At 40.2% G+C, this 21,637-nt stretch overlaps 1 protein-coding gene across 4 annotated transcripts in view; it reads right to left on the bottom strand.

Annotated features, from left to right (window-relative positions):
- The window catches only part of RNF145 (ring finger protein 145), a gene marked incomplete at its 3' end in the record, with an annotated part of 54,373 nt that extends 45,298 nt beyond the window's left edge, over window positions 1–9,075 (bottom strand). Inside the window, exons 1-3 of one of the 4 annotated variants that reach the window (XM_082724993.1) lie at window positions 8,705–9,075; window positions 6,773–6,807; window positions 2,461–2,663 (exon numbers count right to left, since the gene is read on the bottom strand). In XM_082724993.1, the coding sequence (XP_082581119.1) occupies window positions 2,461–2,644 (184 nt within the window). In that variant the 5' untranslated portion in view covers window positions 2,645–2,663; window positions 6,773–6,807; window positions 8,705–9,075. Of the gene's footprint in view, window positions 1–2,460; window positions 2,664–6,772; window positions 6,808–7,721; window positions 8,606–8,704 lie in introns of those variants that run through there. The other 3 variants (XM_082724996.1, XM_082724994.1, XM_082724995.1) reach the window with 3 other exon arrangements.
- Window positions 9,076–21,637: the final 12,562 nt, after the last annotated feature.

Raw genomic sequence — 21,637 nt, 5'->3', positions numbered from 1 at the left:
CAGAACCTTAAAATTTGGCATAATAGAAAGAGTCAACATAAAAACAGAGTACAAAGCTTTATTTCATGAATATGAAATATAATATAAGCAGTAGTAATGGTTCTGTGATACATCATTAAGTTAAACAACGGGTCAAGAACAGTGTATATTATCCTGTCATCTATACAAAAAGGAAGACATACATACATTTATTGCTACATATTTATATTTACCAATATCTTTATATTGACATATGTACATAAAAAGATCTCTAGAATTTTTCACAAAGAAATAAAAATAGCTACTTGCTTGGGCTCAGAAAACTTAGTGGATGATGACCAGAGATAAGGAGGAACACAATTTTCACTCAACACTTTTTATGTTTTGATATTTTTCTAACATAAATGTATAAGCACATTACTAATTTTTATAAAAAAGAATTTTAAAAATGTGGGCGCCTGGGTGGCTCAGTGGGTTAAGCCGCTGCCTTAGGCTCAAGTCATCTCGGCGTCTGGGATGGAGTCCCGCATCAGGCTCTCTGCTCAGCAGGAGGCCCGCTTCTCTTCCTCTCTCACTGCCTGCCTCTCTGCCTACTTGTGATCTCTGTCAAATAAATAATAAAATCTTTGAAAAAGAAAAAGAATTTTAAAAATGTATTTAAGGGTGAAATCTAGTAAACTGGAACATTATGTAACTACCTAAATACTCTGACACAGAAGTTACTCTAACCAAAAAACTGTTCAAGGTGAAAATGTCTACTCATGTAATCACTCAGCTTATTCTACCACAGCATGTAATAAGTGTATTTAAGAAGGCTCAGTTGAGTTCCCAAAGTTATAAGCCAGAGTATGAACTTTAATGTACGATAACCCATTCAATTGCTAAAATTAATGTTTCTGGTTATTAGGCAGCTGTTTTTAAAATAAATATTTCAATCTATTCAGAAATAATGTATGTGATAAGCACATTTTTTAAAACCACAGTGTGAATTACTTTGCTGATTAAGCTAAAAATCTAAGCCAAGTAGTACCCAATTGTTCTTCTATAACAGACTGGAATTATTTTCCATAAATTGGCTAACATACAAAGCATTTAATAAAGGGCTGAGAATTATAGTGTTTTGCAGCATAAAAGAACCTTCTCATTTCAAAGAATTTCCCAATGTAGTGCCACCTAAGAGAGAAGTATTTATTGTACCCAGATGTTCTGCTTCTAGTGCACTGCCTTTTCTACTATACCACACTTTTTCCCCACAATGGCTTACTTGGAAATCTCTTAGAGCTATAAGGGAGTTTCAGGACTAAGATCTGGAACCCTAAAAGTCCTTCTATACATAAATATAAATCTCATAGAAACAGGACAAACCCTTCACAATTTTATAAAACATATACCTGCATGGGCAATTCTAATAATAAAAATATTATTAAGCCACTATAGTACATCACTCAAACCGCATCTTTGGTTCTACAACAGCAATGTCAAATTAAAATATATTATTGCTATCAATTACATATAAATGAAAAATTAACCTAAAAATTAAAAATCTGGACTTTCATTCTAGATGAATTTTTTTGTTTCCTGCCTGTATTTCTTTTTTCTAAGATTTTTTTTTAAGTAATCTCTGCACCCAAGGGGGAAGAGCTCCAACTCACAACCCTGAGATCAAGAGTCACATGCTCTACTGACTAACCAAGCAGGTGCCCCTCCTGCCTGTACTTTCTTGACTTTAACTTCTTTAACCTCTCAATATTGCTTTTACTACTAACTCCAAATCACATCAATTATATTCCAAGGAGTATTTTTTTAAATATTATAAATGTTATTTCCAACATTTCATTTAACTGAAATAAATGCCTTGTGTTCAACTGATGTTAATGTTCTGGGACAATAAAGAAAGTTATATTTAAAGAGCTCTGAAGTACGAACAAAACCCAAAACAGACAAATCAGAACAGGCCAAATGCCTAAAAGGTAGTTCTCATTATTTACATTTCATCATATTAAAATCTAAAATGTTTCTTTTTGCCTTCTAGCTTCATCCAGTAAAATAAATCCAACACTCTCTTGTTTTCTTCTACCCTTAATAACTCATATGCAATGGTAAAACAAATTATACTACAAACAAGATTCCTAATCATTCATCAATGACTGTATCACTGTCATCTCAATGTAAACAAATTTCGTTTTACTCTAATTTTAAAACCTATATAGACATCAATCAGAATGCTCACTAAAATATTAGGAAAGGTAATGTAGGGGTGCCTGGTGGCTCAGTCGGCTAAGTGTCCGACTCCTGATTTCGGCTCAGGTCACAATCTCAGGGTTGTGAGATGGAGCCCTGTGCTGAGTATGGAGCCTAGTTAAGATTCTCTCTCCTTCTCCTTCTGCTCCCCACAACCCCAAGCATGCTCCCTCTCTCTAAAAAAATAAACAAACAAGCAAACAAATAAAAAAGAAAAGAAAAGGTAATATAGACACTTACCTACATAATGCATATTAAGAGCCAAATACTTATACTGGAAAAGAGGATTATTACTGAGGCTACTTCTTTGGATCTGCTGGAAGAAAGAGCTGACATCCCATCTGTACAGGACATCCAACAGCATGATGCTTGGCACCCTCAGGGCCACATTTAACACTGCTTCCAGTTTTTCCTTTGCAGCCATGTTTTTTCTTGGAGCAGACCTAAATTCAGGAGACATAATATACAAAAATAAGTCACCTCAAATAGCTTTTAGATAACCTCTTACGAATCTAATGGATCGTCACATACTATATAACCTGTAAAACTCTTAATCACATCTATTACTTCCAGGTATCCATAAAATAAGCCTTGTATTGTGTTTTCACATTGACTCTTTTAGGTCTTCCCATCTGTTTAAGTGTTAAGGCCTCAAAATTTATTTTTAAAAAGCTTAACTTCAACTCTGGGCACTAGCAATAAAACACCCTAATAATACTATAGCGTTTGTCCAATTAACTTGAAAGGAAAAATTCACTCCTATAAAACTGAGATTTATGTAGCTCTTTTAAAAACTGAGATTTATGTAGCTATAAAAAAAAAGAGCAAATTTTAAGTGGTTATTATATGAAAAAGCCCAAGATTCAATAAAAATTTGATGATTACATATTTAGTTTGCAGTATCTCACAGTCTATCCTTTGCTGTATTACAACTAAAACTGAAGTACTGAATTTACATGACATAGGTATAATTCAGGGAACTCATGATAGGTAAAGACAACATAGTTGGCAATATTGTTTCCTTCAATATTAAAGTTAAAATCTCCATCTGAAATTCCCATAATCTGCCTTCAAAGTGGGGAAACAATGCTCATCAAATTCTTCCTGTGATTCAGAGATATGCTGGCACATAGAAGAAGTCAGGCTTTGGAGTCTGTAGCCCTATCTTTGCTCAGCTGTTGATGAGTTGTAGGAGTAGAATTTTTAAAAAAATTTAAAAAGTGGGGTGGGGAGGCAGAAAGGTAATGAAAGATATCTAGGACAATCCATTATTTAAAGGACAATTCTGTGCAACACTCCTTTATAAGACAGAGCTTTAAATCAATCCAAGAAATTATGAGACTAAGGCAAACAGAAGTGGGTTAAAGACAATTTTAAGAGTAATGATAATTCTGGATTGTTGGCTCTGAAAGTATCCTTTTAAGTATTTTGCTGACAGAGCTAAAATTTCCGGCTTTGGCAGTAATTTCAGACATTACAGGACAAATGAAAATATTTACTTCTGAAGAAAATTACAGTGACAGTTTGCTATGCCATGGTTAAATATTTGTCAGTATTTCCATTTTACCCCCTAATTTTCATAGCTTCCTAGCTCAATTAAAAAAAAAAAAGTTCAACAAACCATTATAAGTTCTTCATTCACTGAAAAACTGATTGAGTGTACTGATCACTGAGTGATCATTTATCATTCCCATTACTCAAAAGTGATATATCCAAGAATGCAAAATAAACATTTTCATAAACTAAACTCTGATTACTTTAAATGAACAAGACCACTTTAATAATTTTCCTACATAAGAAAAAAATATTGAGAGTCAAAACTGAATGTTGTATCCTAACAGGAAAAAAAGCACTGAAAAATAAAAACTCTAATCAACATTTATTGGAAATTACAGCATTGGGGAACCTCAACTTCTCAAAGTTCATGATATTACTAAAAAAAAAAAAAAAAAAAAAAAATTTTTTTTGAGAAGAAATACACCAAAGTATCACATTAACATCCTTTCAATAGTAGGGCTACGGTGATTTTTATTCCCTTCTTTTTCTGTTTGCCAAATGTTGTAGAATATCCATTACTGGGCTTCAAAAATAGAAATTCCTTTGTAAAAAGTGTTAATATATCTAAGCTATCTAGATGACTAAGAAAACACACAGAACCTAACTACTTACTCAGGTGGTCAAACAGATAACTCAGCTAGGTTTATTTCAAAGTACAAAAAACAACAGATATTTCTCACAAACCACCAGGCATGTGTGAAAATCATCATAGACTGAGATAGTAACATCACTGAGAGGCTTTATAACGGAAAAGTAACTCTTCCCACCATATTCTAGAATCCAATATTAATCACTACTGTTTTTTGGTAGGGACTACTACTCAGTTAATACTTGTAGTCTATATTTATTTCATCTGTCTTGGAGCCTTATCTCTTTTTTTTTTTTTTTAAAGATTTTATTTATTTATTTGACAGAGAGAAATTACAAGTACACTGAGAGGCAGGCAGAGAGAGAGAGAGAAGGAAGCAGGCTCCCTGCTGAGCAGAGAGCCCGATGCGGGACTCGATCCCAGGACCCAGAGATCATGACCCGAGCCGAAGGCAGCGGCTTAACCCACTGAGCCACCCAGGCGCCCCAAGGAGCCTTATCTCTTTTTAAATGTTTTTATTTTTTTAAATATACCCACTTTCACCATTTGCTATAGCTCTCAAAAGGGGAAAGGAAAAAAAAAATTTAAAAATAACCACTCCTGTATCACAAATCAAGATCTGAACAAGGCGGGGAAGCTCCCTAATTCTTACACAAGATCATCTCTATCACAAGCGGGCCATTAGCAGAGGATAAGTCCCCTCTCAATTATCACCATTCCTGCCTAACAAATAGAATAAAAAGAAAATTTTGAATTCCTAAAGCTCTCATTACCGAAGAATACTGGAGAATGATCCCCAAATTCTACTGAATAGTATATCCAAGACTCAAATGTCTGAATTAAGGAGGGCCTTGGATAGAAATATGCCCACTTAATAACAACTCTACTGCTCATTAAACATTTCATTTATTTCTGTATGTAAGTGACATTTTAGCAAGTCATTGGCAAGCTGGCCCTGTATATGGACACAGGAGAAACAAATTCAATATATGGAAAACCAAATCTAAAACACTACCCATAAGGGCACCTGGGAAGCTCAGTCAGTTAAGCATCCAACAGGATGTCAACTCGGGTCTTGATTCCAGGGTCATGAGTTCAAGCCCAGCACAGGATGTTGAACTTACTTTAAAAAAAAAAAAAAAAAAAATCTAAAATGCTACCCATAAAAGCTGTGGAAAGACCAAAAAAAAATTAAAAACTAAAATAAAAAAATCCCCTCTGAACTTTATAATTTTGAGCCTTTCTGAAGTATAAGGGCCACATGGTATGTTGATCACCATCACAAATAAATACCACATACTACACTCCAGCACCCCACACTAAATTAACATCTAAACAAAACATGGAAACGTGTATCTTGTTTAAAATTACTGAAATCGGGTGCTTGAGTGGCCGAGTTGGTGTGTCTGACTCTTAATTTTAGCTCAAGTCATGATGTCAGTGTTCTGAGATCCAGCCCAGCATGGTCCTCCCACTGGGGCTCCCCACTCAGCAGGAAGTCTGCTTGAGATTCTCTCTTCCTCTTCTTCTGCCCCTTATCCCTCTCTCAATAAATAAATCTTTTTAAAAATAAATAAATAAAATAAAATCACTGAAATCATCCACATTTGCCAAGCCACTCTATTAGAAGCATGAAGGAAAAATGGAGATTTCTCTCCTGGGGTAAAAAAAATTGTACTTCTATGATGTTTGATTCAAGCCTAATTTATTTTTTTCTGAAACTTATTCTCAGAACTAATGAGCATATTCCAAGTCAAAAGGAGCTTAAATTTCTCTTAAAATCAAAACAATACTAGATAACCCTTAAAAATAAGCAAAGGTACTGAATGCAAAGAAAATTTAAAGCCCTGATAGTCCTATAGCCAAATATATAAGCTATTTCCTGCCCTGTACAGTCACACAAATTTTCTCCTCCATGAAAGATTTTTGTATTTTCTCCTTACATGTTTTAAGAACTGGGAAAGTAATATGCCAAAACAACATCTCAGCAAATAATATAAACTAAATGTGACTCAAACTTAAAAATGGTTTACACAGTGGGACAGCTTTAAAAAAAAAAAAAAAATCCTTTCCAAAAACAGCAAAAAAAGACTCAACAAATGCTAACCAAAAACAGGACCACAATGATTTCCCTAAATGACTTTCCCAGGCTTGGAAGCAGCAATCACTACTTACACAGTAATGTCCTGTGCAAGTATAACATTGCACAGTTCACCATTCATATCTGTGGGTTAAGAAACACAGGAGTCTCATTCTACACTTTCCTAAAAACACTGCGTTTGGGTTTTGAATATGAAGAAATCAAACAAATCATCCTGAACAATTCGGAAAATGTACATTTTTAAAATCATAGCCTGTCTGTTGAAGAATTATGTTAAGAAAAAGAAACAGAAAATTCGATCTTACCAAAAAGAGGATATTCACATCTCCTAGATAAACTCCTTAAAAAAAAAAAAAGAAAGAAAAAGAAAAAAGCAAATATAAGAAAGCTGTATGATCCAATTTTAAATTCAGTACAATAGAAAATTTAAGATTGGAAGTTTCTACACCTTATTCTCCCATCAAAAGAAAAAAATCATCATTTTTTCTTTATCCATCCAATGAAAAAAAAATTCTACCATCGCTAAAACCCATCTCAAGAAAGGTTTTCTGGCTGTCCATATGTTAGGACGGTAAGCCCTGAAAATGTTAGAGGGCAAAACTAGAGGCTAAAATCATAAGTAAACTCAGCCCCAAAGAGACACCCGGGAGGAGAACGCCACGTCTTACATAAGCATTGGCACATGTGTTAAATATAGCTGGTCCTCCCCACTCCCACACTATTGCCAGCTAACTTTGTATGTACCTGATTTCTACATAAACTACTAGCAATTCTGTGGTTTCTCGGTATCTCCAAAGTGGCAAAAATATGAAGTCCACTCTGAATAACCGGACCATCTTTCAATTCCTAAGAGGCCAGACAGGGAATAAAAACTGCTATCTCTGCCATTGGGCGCTCAGCCTGGGTCACGACTGCAGCACCGACAGCTCATCCTTTGGGCACGATTCAAGATTCAGTAGAACGGCACAGTCCGTATTTTAAAAAATAAAGACACACAGTCCTCTCCTTTCCTTTCAAACTAGTTTCCTGTTTACTGCAGACGGCGATGCAAAGCCATCCATTAATCTTTGATGCCTTCTCACTGCAAAGCCCCCTTCCTCTCTCCCCGAACCTCCTCCCCCGTCTCCCCCGCCCCTTCCCGCGCCCTGCCTGCTGATCTCAGCGGCGTTTGAACTATAGTAACCCCAACCCAGCTCGCTGCAAAGCAGGCAGCGCAGCAGCAGGGCCGCTGCCGCCGCGGGGCTAGGGGATTACGTTCGCAAAAACTCCGCCAGTAGAGAGGCCCGTGCCAGGGAGCTCCCTTCGTCTGGCCAAGGGTGCTGGCTCCGCGGCGCCACGCATCAAAAAGCTTGCAAACACAGACGCGGGCGAAGTTCATCATCGCCGAGTAGCGAGGGGACTCATTCCTAAAGGGAGGGCAAGGGTCTTGGGTGGAAAAAGCATAACAGGAATAAGGTGAAGGAAGGGATGGCAGGCGAGAGGAAGCGATGGGGACAAAAAGGAAAGGATAAGGAGCGCTCTCACGGTAAAACAGGGCTGACAGATGGGATGCAAAACAAATGGGCCCCCATTCGAATGGCTTGGCAGGCCTTTCCGAACTCCCAAACAACCTCAAACCGCATAAAAAGAGAAAGGAGGAGGCTGAGTAGACCAAAGAAGGATAAGTCTAAAGAAAAATGGGAGGGAAGCTTGGAAGCAAAGTGGACAAAGACGCCTAAGACGTAAAGTTGGGAGTGGAACTGGAGAAAAGGAACTGGAAAGGCGCAGCTAGGAAATGGGTAGCTCAGGAAGGGGCTTAGAAAAGGCCTCGAAATGGGGTCCTGGGGAGGCGACGGAGCAGAGCTCAGAGAGAGAGAGCATCTTAGGAACGCCGCGGTAGGTGAGGGATGTGTGCAGGAGGGTGGGTAGCTGGGAAGGCGGCGCACAAGGACCAAAGCTGGGGGAGGGGGCTCCTAGTGCGGGGCCCCGGGAGGGGAAGGCAAAGTCGGAAAGAGCGGGGGACGGGGGAGAGGTCCGCGGGAGGACAGACGAGAGGGAGGGGACGCAGCGGGTGAAAAGGGGATGGGGACGCCGCCGAAGCTGGGAAGAAGGAGGTGAACCAAGGAAGGGGCGAAGGGGGAGAAGAGGAAGGAGCCGGCAAAGGGGTGGGGGAGGGGAGAAGGGAGGATGTGCGAAGGGCGGGGGGCGGGGACGCGCCGGGATGAGATGAGGCCGGCCGGGGCGGACGGCTCGGTCACCTCGGGCTGTGGCCTCCCTCCCCGCAGGGCGGCGCCGCCGGCGGGCAGGCGGGCTCCGCAACTCCCCGGCTCTCTCGCCCGCCCTCCCGTTCTCCTCGGGCGGCGGGGGCCGGGACGGCGCGGCTCACAGCGGCGGTTCTTCCGCGCCGGGCCTTGGTTGCAGCGTCTTGGGAGGCGGCGGCAGCGGCGGCGGCAGCGGCCCGACCCGTGCGGTCACCATCGTCCGCGGCGGCAGGCGCTCGCGGGCCGAGCCCCTCAGCAGCCGGTGGCAGCCATGGCCTACTGCGCTCGCTCCTCCCGCCCCCGGCGCTCTGCGGCGGCCGCTGCCCGCTCTCGCGCTCTGCGCCTGCGCGCACCGCGCCCCTCCCCCCTGACCCCGCCCGCCCGCGCACCCGCGCGCGCCCGCGCTCACTCACAATCGCCCCGGCGGGGTGGTTCCCGTGCCGCCCCCAGTACGTGGGCGGGAGACACGCGCCTCCAGTGGCCCAAGCCGCGGGGCTCAGGCAGCTATGGAGACGCATACCACGCCGACACCTGCACGCGCACTGTGACACGCGCCATTCTGACACACGTGTGCTCTCACACTCCTCAAACACCGGCAGCCACACGCGCTCGCACCCACACTCACCTGCCGGGACCACGTGGGAGAATTGGAGGGGCTGATCTTCACTCGGTGCAACCGCAGTACCAATGATACCAGAATTCTTTTTAACTCCCTCACTGACTGGGCTAGACTGTCAGCTCCATGGCGTCAGGGACCAAGTCTGTGATGCCTCGGCAATGCCTAGCACAGAATAAGCCTCTGTTGAATTAAGTGAGTGGATGCATGAATAAATGAATTGTAAATGTTCACGATCTTTAATTTTAAATTTCCGCCCCTTGGTTTAAAGAATTTGTTCAAAGAAATTTACTGTAGTATGAAATCAAATAGTATTTATTTTATTTCAAGGATCAAAACAGATCAGTGTATACACCCCTTCCCGAGGGCCCCACTGACTAGCATGCCTACCTTAATTTAAATGTCAGCATATCTTTAAGGGCAGAAACTGTTCCCCACTTCCCAAAACAAAGCCCTGAAGCACGTTGTGCGTGCACAGAACAAAACAAGAATGTTGCTAGCCTTCTGAGCTTTGCCAGGACTCCTTATTCCCCAATTTTTCTAGGACCTCACCGACTCTCCACAAATTCCTCACCCCCCGCCTGACCCCCTCTCCCCGGAAAAAAACAAACAAACAAACAAAACAAAACCCTACACTGTTCCTTGCTGAGTCTTCAGTTAGTTCCTGGAGAGCCAGTCGCTACTAGAAACTAGTCTGGCCTTTGATGTTGGCAGAGACTTCTGTACACAGAAGATACACACCCAGTAGTAGGTAAAAGGTTGCCACTATATTGGATCATCCTGAAATTGTGAAACCTCAACTTCTGCATGTTACTAGAGAAATTAATGTACTTTAATCTAGATTTCTGCATTGGGGTCCCTCCTTGGAAATTCATGTCTCTGTCCTGTGTTTTAAAATGTTAAACTTCCAATTCTTCACAACCTTTGTATCTTACTAAAATTGTAAAAGCAAGCTCTACATTTAGCAAATGTAACTCTGGAGGCATCAATCAGATTCAGAGGAGCTTCCACTAGTTTGATAGCTCTATAGAAATGAAGCTTTAGAATTTCTGGGAAGTGTGTTCATAACTCTCTAAAGAGACCTTCCATCCTGGTGCCTTAGACTACTTTAGAATAATCAAGCCGAGAGGGGCAGTTTTATGAGTCTCTTTATATGTACCCCAGTAAGTAAGAAATTACAGAGGCCACATGACTAATGACTGGACTAGAAAACTGCCCAAGATAGCAAAGCCTTATTCCTTGGTTTCCTTCTCATTTTAACAACTTTACTATTGCCTCGGGCAAGAAAATGTAAGGCAAGAAACAGATTACAAAGAAGTCAAAATCTACATAACCTTAAATTCTAATTGGATTTATTTATTTATACTTGTAGGGTAAATTGCAGAATCTTTAAAATATTCCTTTAGTATGGTTACCAGATTTGTATGTTTTGTTTAAATGGAGGAAAAGTTTACCTCAGCTCTCACATTTACTTTTTTAAAGAGGAAAAAAATGGCTTCAAAGTCCTATAACCCTCACTAATAAGTACTCTGGACTTGTAAAAGCAGGAAAAAGTCACATGTTTTTTTCACCTTTGAATTTTATAGCAGCTGCCTATAAATGCTAAAGTTCAAAACAAGTAAAGACAATTACTCTGGTAATGAAAGGGTTACTGCTATTATATTGCTGCTAATCCAGTTTTGGGAAAGCTCTCCGTTGCCAGATGCAGGTAACCAAATCAAACTAAAAAGGAAAAAAGCAGAGAGAAAAACTGGGGGTGGGCTGTAGAGAAGACTGCTCAAATGAAAAGCAATCACAGTATAGAAAGTACTTTCTAGAGGCACCCAAATGCACCCAAAACAGCAAAGGTCAGAAACAAAATGTACCTGGGGCCAGGCTTAAGAAAATGCCCAAATACCACAACCTAGTCATAAAAGAAATTAGCTTCAGGACTAGAAGGAAAGAACTGGAATGTTTATTACTGTGGAATGGAAGATCATTCAGGAATCCAAAGGTTATCTTCCTGTTCACTAAATGTATCCAACATTGAGAAGGAAAGTCAGCATAAAGTTTGGAAGAGAGCGTATTTGTTACAGCCCTAGCCATTCTGAAAGACTAACCCCTCAATGCCTTTTAAAACAAACTATTGCTAATAATCCCATGGAAATTGTCCTCTGTTGAAAATCTGCAGATAACTGAAAGCCAATTCACTATGCCTTCTAGATCCAGAAATAAGAGCTCATGTAGCAGACTTCATATAATGGGGCCCAAATCCAAAAAACTCAGACAGCCAACACTGGAAATATGGGGGAAATGAGACTTATTTATTCATTTATTCCACACTTTATTCCTCTGGGCACCTTGAGGTTTTCTCTATGTAATTCCAAAATTAGTTACCTTTCTTGAATAGAAGAGTCTAAATGATAATATAAAAATTTCATTCAACCCGACTACCCTCATGGTTTGATTTTGAAAGTCAGTTCTAAGAGGAAAAATATATTTTCTTCAGCAGCATGGTTCAGTAAAGGGGAAATTAACTCCTTTTGCCATATAATTGAGATATAATTCATATGCCATACAATACACTTTTAAAGTGTGCACCTTCATGGTTTTTAATAGAGTCACAGAGGTGTGCAACCATCACAATCAATTTCAGATCATTTACACCACCCCCCCTTCCAAACAAAAACAAAAACAAAAAAACCCCAAAACCTCTGTATCCCATAACAGTAACCTCCTTTCTCTCCAGCCTTAGGCACCTACTAATCCTTCTATTCCAGACATTTCGTATAAATTAAGTCATACAAGAGGTGGTCTTTTGTGTCTGTCTTATTTCGCTTAGCAAGATGTTTTCAAGTTCCATCCATATTGTAGCCTGTATAATTATTCGATTTCTTTTTATTGCCAAGTAACATTCCTTTGTATGGCTATATCACATTTTGCCTAGCCATTCATCAGTTGATCGACATTTGGGTGGTTCCACATTTTGGCTCTTACGAATAGTGCTGCTATAAACATTCATGTACTAGTTTCTGTGCAGACACCTGTTTTCATTTGTCTTAGATAAATACTTAGGAGTAGAATTGCATTACCTGCTCATATGGTAACTCTATGTTTTACTTTTTGAGGAACTGTTTAGTCTCCAAAGCGGCTGCTCCACTTGACATTCCCACCAGCAGTGTATGAGGAGAGATTTACTCTTAGATTCATATACCCCTACCTGTTAGACATGGGACCCAAGTATTATGCCAAGTGTTTATAATTTACAAACATTTCCATGTGTCATCTGTAAAACAGGGATAATGACTATTTCACAGGATTACAATAAAAAATAAAACAATGTATGCTAATATTCCTAGCACAAAATAAGCCCTCAATATATGTTATTAGTGGCTCCCTCTGTCTTTGGCATCTGGTTGGCAACATTTATTCTGTAATAAAATCAGATAGAGATAAAATAACTCCCTATTAACAGTAAGAAATGCTAAATAACAGTTGATGCTAAATAAATACTTTTCATAGACAACTGGAAAAGCAATAGAACTTACACTGTTGTTGGGTTTTTTTTTTTTTAAGATTTTATTTATTTATCTGACAGACAGAGATCACAAGTAGGCAGAGAGAGAGGCAGACAGAGGGGGAAGCAGGTTCCCTGCCGAGCAAAGAGCCCGATGTGGGGCTCAATCCCAGGACCCTGGGATCATGACCTGAGCTGAAGGCAGAAGCTTTAACCCACTGAGCCACCCAGGCGCCCCTATGCTATTTTAATAACAAAATAAACTTATCTTTTTCTACCTCCTGTAGACCTAATGCCCGAGACTACAGGAAGAAAAAAATATACAGAAACAGGTCCTATTTTTGTTTGGTTTGGATTTTTCAGATTTTCCCCCAAACTTTTTTTATTGCCGCAACTTGTTATCTTGAAGAGTTTCAAATTGCAAATTTAAAATTGCAATCAACACTCATATACTCACCATCTAGATGCTACAATTGTTAGTTTTGAGTATTTGCTTTATCTGTATGTGTGTGTTGTTTGTTAAGCTATTTGAGAGTAAGTTGCAGACAGCACACCGTATCCCTTAATACTCCAGCCTGCCTCTTCTAAAAATAACAGCTTTCTCCAATATTACCAAATGACCTTACCACGCCTAAAAAAATGAATTAGAACTCCCTCATCTTTTACTAATTTCCTACTACTTTTAACTACTTATCTACCACAGCTCTCCCTGAAATACCTGTTAAAGGTTAACTTTTGTCCTAACCAAGATCCAATTAAGTTTTGCTCATTTCAAGCTGGTACACCTTACACAAACCGGCTTTGCTTTTAGTCAACCTGAGTGCTTGTCACTGTTTTGAATCACTAACATCACCAGGGCAGAAAATGTATGTTGTTGTTATTTTCAGATTTGAGCTCTGCTGCTGTACCTCTATCCTAACCCAGACACATTCTCTGTATTGATTCTGATGGAGATTGAGATGGGTAGTAATACAAAATTGTGTGTTGCTTTTCAAGCATGATGATATTCAGTTAAATAAAGTGGATACTGATTGTCATAGACATTTGTTAGTTGCCTCCCCAACATCTATTATTCTCTTTTAATACCACCTTGAAGATTCTAGCCATATCTCTTGGTGGATTAATCAGTTTATCCCATCTGGGATTAGGCCAGGGAAAAACCCATGAACTGAGTCATTCAGGGCAAGACTTAACACCAGAACTTGTGACTGAACTATTGAGAGAACAAAGTTTCTCTCTCCTGCTAGATCTAAAAAAGGAATCCTATAATTTCAGGGACTACAGGCAGTCATCTTGGATCCAAAAGGTAAGAATCTGAAAATGTCTCAATGCAGGTAAAAGAACATAAAAAGAAACCAGGACCTGGTCATAGTGTCTTGAGTCCTGTTCTAAGACTCATCTGAAGCCAGCATGTCCCCCTCCTGTTTGTTAACTATAATAGCTGATAAATTACCTTTTTTTGTTTAGTCAGTTTGGGTTGTGTTTTCTGTTATTTGCAGTTAAAAGAATCCTAAGGCATTCAATCCTCTTAATTTGTTAGAGTAATATGCTCTTACAGACATAGGATTTAACTTTAAAAAATTATGATAAGTAGAAACACAGTTGTACCACTTAACAAATTTATTATAAGACACAACTATTTAACCACTCTCCAGAAATAGAAGCTTGCTAATACTCTGGAAAATCCCCCACATACTCTTTCCCATAACAATATCTCACCACAAAGGTAACCATAAAGTCACCAAGTGACTTTAATATAGTCACTTCCTTTTCTTTGTTTAACCACCTAAGTGTGAATCTCTCAATGTTGTTTAGTTTTGCATGTACTTGAATTTTATATACATGGACTCACACAGTATGTATGATTGGTGACCAGCTTTTTCTGCTTAACCTTGTGTTTGAGAGTCAATTATATTTTTATGTGAAACTGTAGTTCAGCATTTTCATCGCACCATACAATTCTCTCGCACACAGAGAACATTATGTATTGATTCATTCTGCTATATATGAACATTTGGGTTCACGAACACCCAAATTCCTGTTTGGGGCTACTGCAAATTACACTGCTATCAACATTTTTGCACTTGTCTCCAGTGCACACGGGCACACATTTCCTTAGAAGAGCATGGCTGGGCCATAGTCTGCAGGTATTCAGCTTTCTTACATGACTCCAAATTGTCTTCTGAGGTGCTTACACCAATTTACACTCCAAACAGCAATCCCTCAGAGTTCCTATTGCTCTATATTCTAACCTACAATTGATATTGTCAATCTTCCAAATTTTAAACACTCTAGTGGGGTTTTAAACTTGCGTTTCCCCAATTGCTGATGAGGTTGAGTACCTTTTCATATGTTTACTGGCCTTTTGGACTTCCTCTTTTGTGAACTGTTCAGGTCTCTTGCTCAATTTTCTCCTAGGTTGTCTTTTGCTTTTTGTTTTATAATCCTTTATATGCTGAATGCAAACCCTTTGTCAAATATATACACTGCAGAAATCTCTTGTTCCATAACTTCCTTTTCTTTCCTTATATGGTGTTTTTAATGAACATAAATTCTTAATTTAATGTATTTTTTATGTTGAATGCTTCTTTTGAGTCTGTTTCCCCCCAGCTCCACAGTGCCATCCCAAGTTTGGTGTGTATATTTCAGTAGGTCTGTTTCTGAACTTAATATTCCATCCCACAGGTTTTTTTGTCTATCTTTGTGTGGATACCAAACTGTTTTTATTACTATAGCTAAACAAGAATTCTTCAGAAGTGGTAAAGCAAGTTCTCTCCCTTGAGTTTCTTTGTTTTATTTTGTTTTCTTCAAGAGAAAGAAGGGGTTCTTTTCATTTTCTTGTCACTTTTAGAATCAAATTTAGAATTTTGGCTTGTCAAGTTTGTCAAGTCTCCTGAGATCTAGTTGAGATTTTTAGTTTTCAACCTGGAGATCTTATATTACCTTTTATCACATTAATTCCTAGGAATTTTATGTTTTTTTTAAAGATTTTTTTAAAAGATTTTATTTATTTATTTGACAGAGAGAGAACAGAGGCAGGCAGAGAGAGAGAGAGAGGGAAGCAGGCTCCCTGGTGAGCAGAGAGCCTGATGCAGGACTTGATCCCAGGACCCTGAGATCATGACCTGAGCCGAAGGCAGCGGCTTAACCCACTGAGCCACCCAGGCGCCCAGAATTTTATGTTTTGGGTGCTACTGCTAATGGTAATTTACATTTTATGTTAGTCTTCAAATATGTAACAATAAATCTCAAGAGTCCCTGTTCCCAACAACTTCCAATCTCTTGGGCTTGGGGACAGATACATAAATGGTTTTACTATAAAGTGAAATGGACTGGTTATACTAAGGTGGGCAAAAGTGACCATGGAAATACAAATGGGATGGACTTGCCCACTCTGTGGGGTCCTGGGGTGGAAGGAAGGGAAAGGCATTCTAAGTGTTGAAAAATAGATAGGAATCAGCTGGTGAGGAAAGAGTGAGGCAAGGAAGGGAAGAGCACATATTTCACATCCACGTTTCAGGATGTTAGCATGGGACACTTCCGGCCTCGGTGTCAAGTGAGGTGCCAAAACAATAGAATCAGATGTCAGCATGGGTGTGAAGCAAATTCTCCTGTGGGCATAATTTATAAAAGGAATGTGAGCAAGCTAGTTTCAAGATTCCTGGACCGATTTAGCCAGACGAGGTTATTAAATGGTATAAAAGTGTGAGCACTTTTGGTAAAGGTTTCTTTGGAGAGAGCTACTGCTCTCAGTACTGCCAAGCAAAGGAGACATCATGGGGGACACTGCCTCCTCCTCTGGTCTAATGGTGCTGAGATCTTCAATGGGACCATTCACAGAGTTTGAAAGGCGTCCCCTGCAAAGGGCTGGTGCCTGCTGCATATCTGAGAGAGAGAAAGCCACCTTTGGCTGTTGGGGGAGATGATCATTGTTAGAGTTTGTCAAAGGAAGCAAGAGGTATGTGGGTGTTTCCCATGGGACAGATGTGCACCACATGGGAAACAGGTCTGGCCCCAGTTGTTTGGGGTCCTGTACAACAGGACTAAAAAGAAGAGGGGCCTGACAGTAAGAAGTTGGATAGAGATTTAAAAAAATTTCAAGGGTCACATGTGACCACCTAGAATTGAGATGCTTCCACCAAGGTAATTGATACTATAATGAGGAATCTTCAAACAACCCATGAAGTGTCACCAGCTTCTTGCCTTAGTTGATCAGTTATAAAACACAAGCTAGCTTCTCCTAGTTGATATATCAGTAGCAGTCACTGATCATTCCAACTCTACAAAATAACTAGTAACCACTCTAGAAGCAGCCTAAGTACACTTATAACCAGGTCCTCCTTCTAAGTTACTGCATGGGCTAGCATCCTGGAGCTATTAGCAAATCAGAGATATTGTGGGTCCTCTCTCATCAATTATGTCACTTCCTGGTGTATTATCCATATATCCTTCTCAATCAACTTCTAGTGGGGAAAAAAAAAAAAAAAAAAAGAGGAAGAAGAATGTGTACCAGTCACCAGGAGAGAAAGATTGAAGTTTAGCTACCTGCCAGATTCAGAGAAGTTGAAGGCTACCAACAAGTGTGAACTTCCCCATCCCTGACCTGCCCTGCTTGGGGCAGCTTCCCCCCAGGTGGGGTCTGATGGGGCTGCTGGTACAAAGGAAGGAAGGAGGTGGGGACAGAGCAGAAGTCCACCACTTCACATATGGAGAGAACCCTCAGTGTTTGAAGGGAGATTGAAGCATTTAATTAATCTCTTGACTAGACACATTCTAATTACCATCAAGACTGCGGTTTGTAACTTAAAGTGAGTAGGACTGCCTATTAATTAAGAAGTCTTGGAATCTGTCCAAGTTTGCACTGGAGGGCAGGGAAAATAAAATAAATTTTCTGAATAAAAATGTTAAGGGCTAGCAGGTAACAAAGTCAGATACCCCTCAGAGTGTAAAGTACATGCAAGAAATGAAAAGCAATACAATTATGGCCAGATCTAAGATTTTGTATACAGAGGGAATGTTAGGAGAGATGAAGGAAACTGGTGTCTATTTAGAACCTGGGGAAAGACTTTCCATGCCATGCTATGGAGTCTGCCTTTAACTGGAAATGAAGCAATACTGAGGAGTTTGTGCCAGAGAGTTTGTTATTGGGGATTTGCTGTGTTCTTGGCTCTGTACTAGGTGGTTCACATGAATTACCACACTGTACCCTGCTTCCTATCAGACTAACCATACCAGAAGAAGTAACTAGTTTAATCGCAGAGTCGCATCTGAGTCTATTTTTTAATTTTTAAAAAGATTTTTATTTATTTGAAAGAGAGAAGAGAAGATGAGTAGGTGGAGAAGCAGAAGGAGAGGGACAAGCAGACTCTACACTCAGCAAGAGTTCAATGCAGGAGGCTCAATCCCAGGACCCCTGAGATCATGACCTGAGCCAAAACCAAGAGTCAGATGCTTCTGACTGAGCCACCTAGGTGCCCCCATATCTCGGAGTCTAGAACCCTAACTCCAATTAAATCTAAGCTTTACTCTTGACTAGTTGTGTGACACTAGGCAAGTAACTTGACTTTTATATTCCTTCATTTTTAGGATGAAGATAATTACCCTATTGACTTCAACATAGATAATCCATATAGGAATTTTTCTTTTCCTTCTTTTTTTTTTTTTTAAAGGGTTGTGGTTGTGATTGTGGTGAAATTCACCTAACGTCAAATTAGCCATTTTAAAGTGAACAACTGAGTGTATTTAATATATCCCCAATGTTGTGCAAACACCACCTCTACCTAGTTCTAAAACATTTTTCATTGCCCCCAAACGGAACCCCATGCCTATTAAGCAGCTGTTTCTCATTCTCCCCTTCTTAATCTCTTCCTTTAACCCTCTCACATAAATGATCTTTTCCTCCCTTTCATTTTCTCTCATAGTTATGTCCTAAACTGTCAACATCAATTTCCAAACCCTCAATTTTGAGCATCTTTTTCTCTGATCACTCCTATAAATATTGTGATTCTTTTCTATATATACTCGTGTTTTCTTCTCAGCCTCAAGCTTCTAATCCACTGACTCTACCAACTCTTTACATACATTTATGTCCTTACATCTCTCCTTACCCAGCATAGACTCTACAGTGTATCCTTTAAATTTCTCACTTATAAAGGTCCTTAACTTTCTTCCCCACCATGTGCTGGGCAGCTGCACCTGAGAGGCTACTATTTCTGGATGAACCACAAAAGCAACCATGAATCTCAAGGCTTATCCTTCAGCACTGCTCCACAAACCCACTGCATTGCCTTGGTAAGACTGTTCTCTACTCCCCAGAGTGGCTCACTCTGCTTTCTTCTCAAACCTCCAAAATCACCCATTCTCCTCCACTCAAGTAGTAGCGTGGTAAGTAGCTTAGTAGTAGTAGCTTAGTAAGTAGCTAAGAAGATGGACACAGTCAATCAAATTCCTCGTCTTTCTGCTATGATTGACCAGCTTTTGTGATGATATTCTAGGCCTTCCTTCACCTCCATAGGAGAGGGTTCCTGGCTCCTTTTAAAGGTCATACCCTCTGCTAGCCATCTGGATCACAGCCTCTCTTGCTGTCTCAAGGACTTAGAACCTGCAATAATTCCCCTCTTCCGTGTACCATGAACTTCTCTTCATCTCTCATAGATTACTGCCACCAGCATACAAACGTGCTTAGGATGGCAAGCTTTAAAAAAATCCCTCCCTTAACTTCATGTCCTACAACCACCACCCCAAAAACAGTACAAAGTTGTCTGAGAAGTTGTCTACAGGCACTGTGTTGACTTCCTCACCTTCCATTTGCCTCTCAACCTACTTCACTTGGTATTGAAGTGAACTCAATTTAGGGTGGACTCACCCTAAATACCTCACTGAAGCCATTCCCAGCATGGTCATGAAAGACTTCCTCATCAGCAGTCCCAGTGGTCCCTGGCCAGCCCTCATCTTACTCACTTCTACTATCAATAGCATTCCAGAGAGTCTGTCATCTTCTTTCGAAAACACTTCCAGTTCTTGATTTCTGCAGTGGATTCCTAGGACTGCTGTAACAAAGAACCACAAGTCGGGAGGCTAAAAACCACAGAAATTTATTCTCTCAACAGTTCTGGAGACTTGGGAGTCCAAAATCAGGGTATCAGCAGGGCCATGTTCTTTCTTGGGCCAGGCTCCAAGAAAGAACCACTCATCACCTGTTCCAGCTTCTGATGGCTCCCAGAAATCCTTGGCATTCCTCGACTTAGAGACAACACATTACTCCAATCTCTGCCTGTCACAAATGGCCTTCTTATATCAGTCATTGATTCAGGGGTCACCATTATCCCATTATCCAATATGACCTTATCTGAATTAACTACTATATTTCCCAATATGGTCACACTCTGAGATTCCAGATGGACATGACTTGGGGCAAGCCCTATTCAACTCAATATAACTTCCGTAACTGCACACTGCTGGTTTTCCTCCTTCCTCCTGGCTGCTCCTCCCCATTCTCCTTCTGGGGCTAGTTTGCTTCCTCTATCTCAGCAATGTTGTAGGTACCTAATAAGGCTTGGCTCAGGGCCCCTTGCCTTCTCTAAATACATTCTCTCTTGGAGGGATATCATCTAATCCCACAGTTTTAAAATTCCATTGATGGAATTTTATGTTCCATCATCCCAAATTTATGTTCTGGTCCTTACCTGTACCCATACTGTTAATAGTAGTTAACCCTTATTGAATACTTACTATGTGCCAGACCTGCTTGTAAGCTTGTAGTTAATCGTATATTAATTATTTAATCCTTACAAAAAATTGTGGCATATTATTTTATCCCCCATGAAGAAAAAGAAGCATAAGGAGGTTAAGTAAATTGTTCAGGCCCACATAAAAGGAGCCAGGATTTAAAACTTGGTAGGCAGGATCCATAGCTGTTTCTCTTGACTGCTACGTACTCTGGCTTTCCACTGAGCTCCAGGTTCATACATTCAACTTCAAACTTGACATCTGTTCCTACATGTCTAATATGCATCATAGGCATGAACTAAATAGAATGCTTGACACGCCCCCCCCCACCATTTCCATCTCAATCTTTCTTTCCCTGCTTCCACATCTTAGTATATGGCACCAACCCCCAGTTGCTCAAATAAAAAAAGTCTGGAAATCAAATTTGATTTTGCTCTTTCCACATCCATCCCAGCCTCCATTCCCACCCACCCCCAACAATTCCAAGGAAGCCTATTTGCTTTACCTCTAGAATAGGTCTCCAATCTGTCTGCTCCATTTTCGCTACCACCCTAGTTCCATCTCACAAGTGACTGCAAGTATCTTCTACCTGGTCTTTCTGCTTCCACTTTTGCAGTCTGTATAACCAACCCAAAAGCCAAATGAGTTTTTTGAAACATAAATCAGAACGTGACATGCCCAAGTTTCAAAGAGTCCAAAATGCCAGCTTATATTGAGAACAAAATGCACACTCCTGTTCTTAACCTACAGGTCCCTGCTTGATCCAGCACTGTCTGCCTCTCTACCCTGACTCCTACCATTCCCTTTCTTGCTTATGCAGCTCCAGTCATGATCTCACCCCTACATTCCCAGAAGCACTTTACGCCTGTACCAGGCACTTTGCACCTGTTCGCTTTCACTCCAGAAATGCTGTTGAAAATGCTGCACCGTCACATCTTCCCATGAGCTCAAACATCACCTCAAGCATCACTCAAGAAGTTCTCAACCTAAATCCTGACCTAATGCTATGCCCAGTCACTTTCTAACACGCTATCCTATGTTTCTGTTTTAAAAGCATTCACTACTATTTGGAAATACCTTAATTATGTAT

Source organism: Mustela nivalis, assembly GCF_964662115.1.
Source record: "Mustela nivalis genome assembly, chromosome: 3".
Taxonomy (NCBI): domain Eukaryota; kingdom Metazoa; phylum Chordata; class Mammalia; order Carnivora; family Mustelidae; genus Mustela; species Mustela nivalis.
Note: the sequence above shows the minus strand (reverse complement) of the source record. Positions and strands in the feature narration are given on the sequence as shown.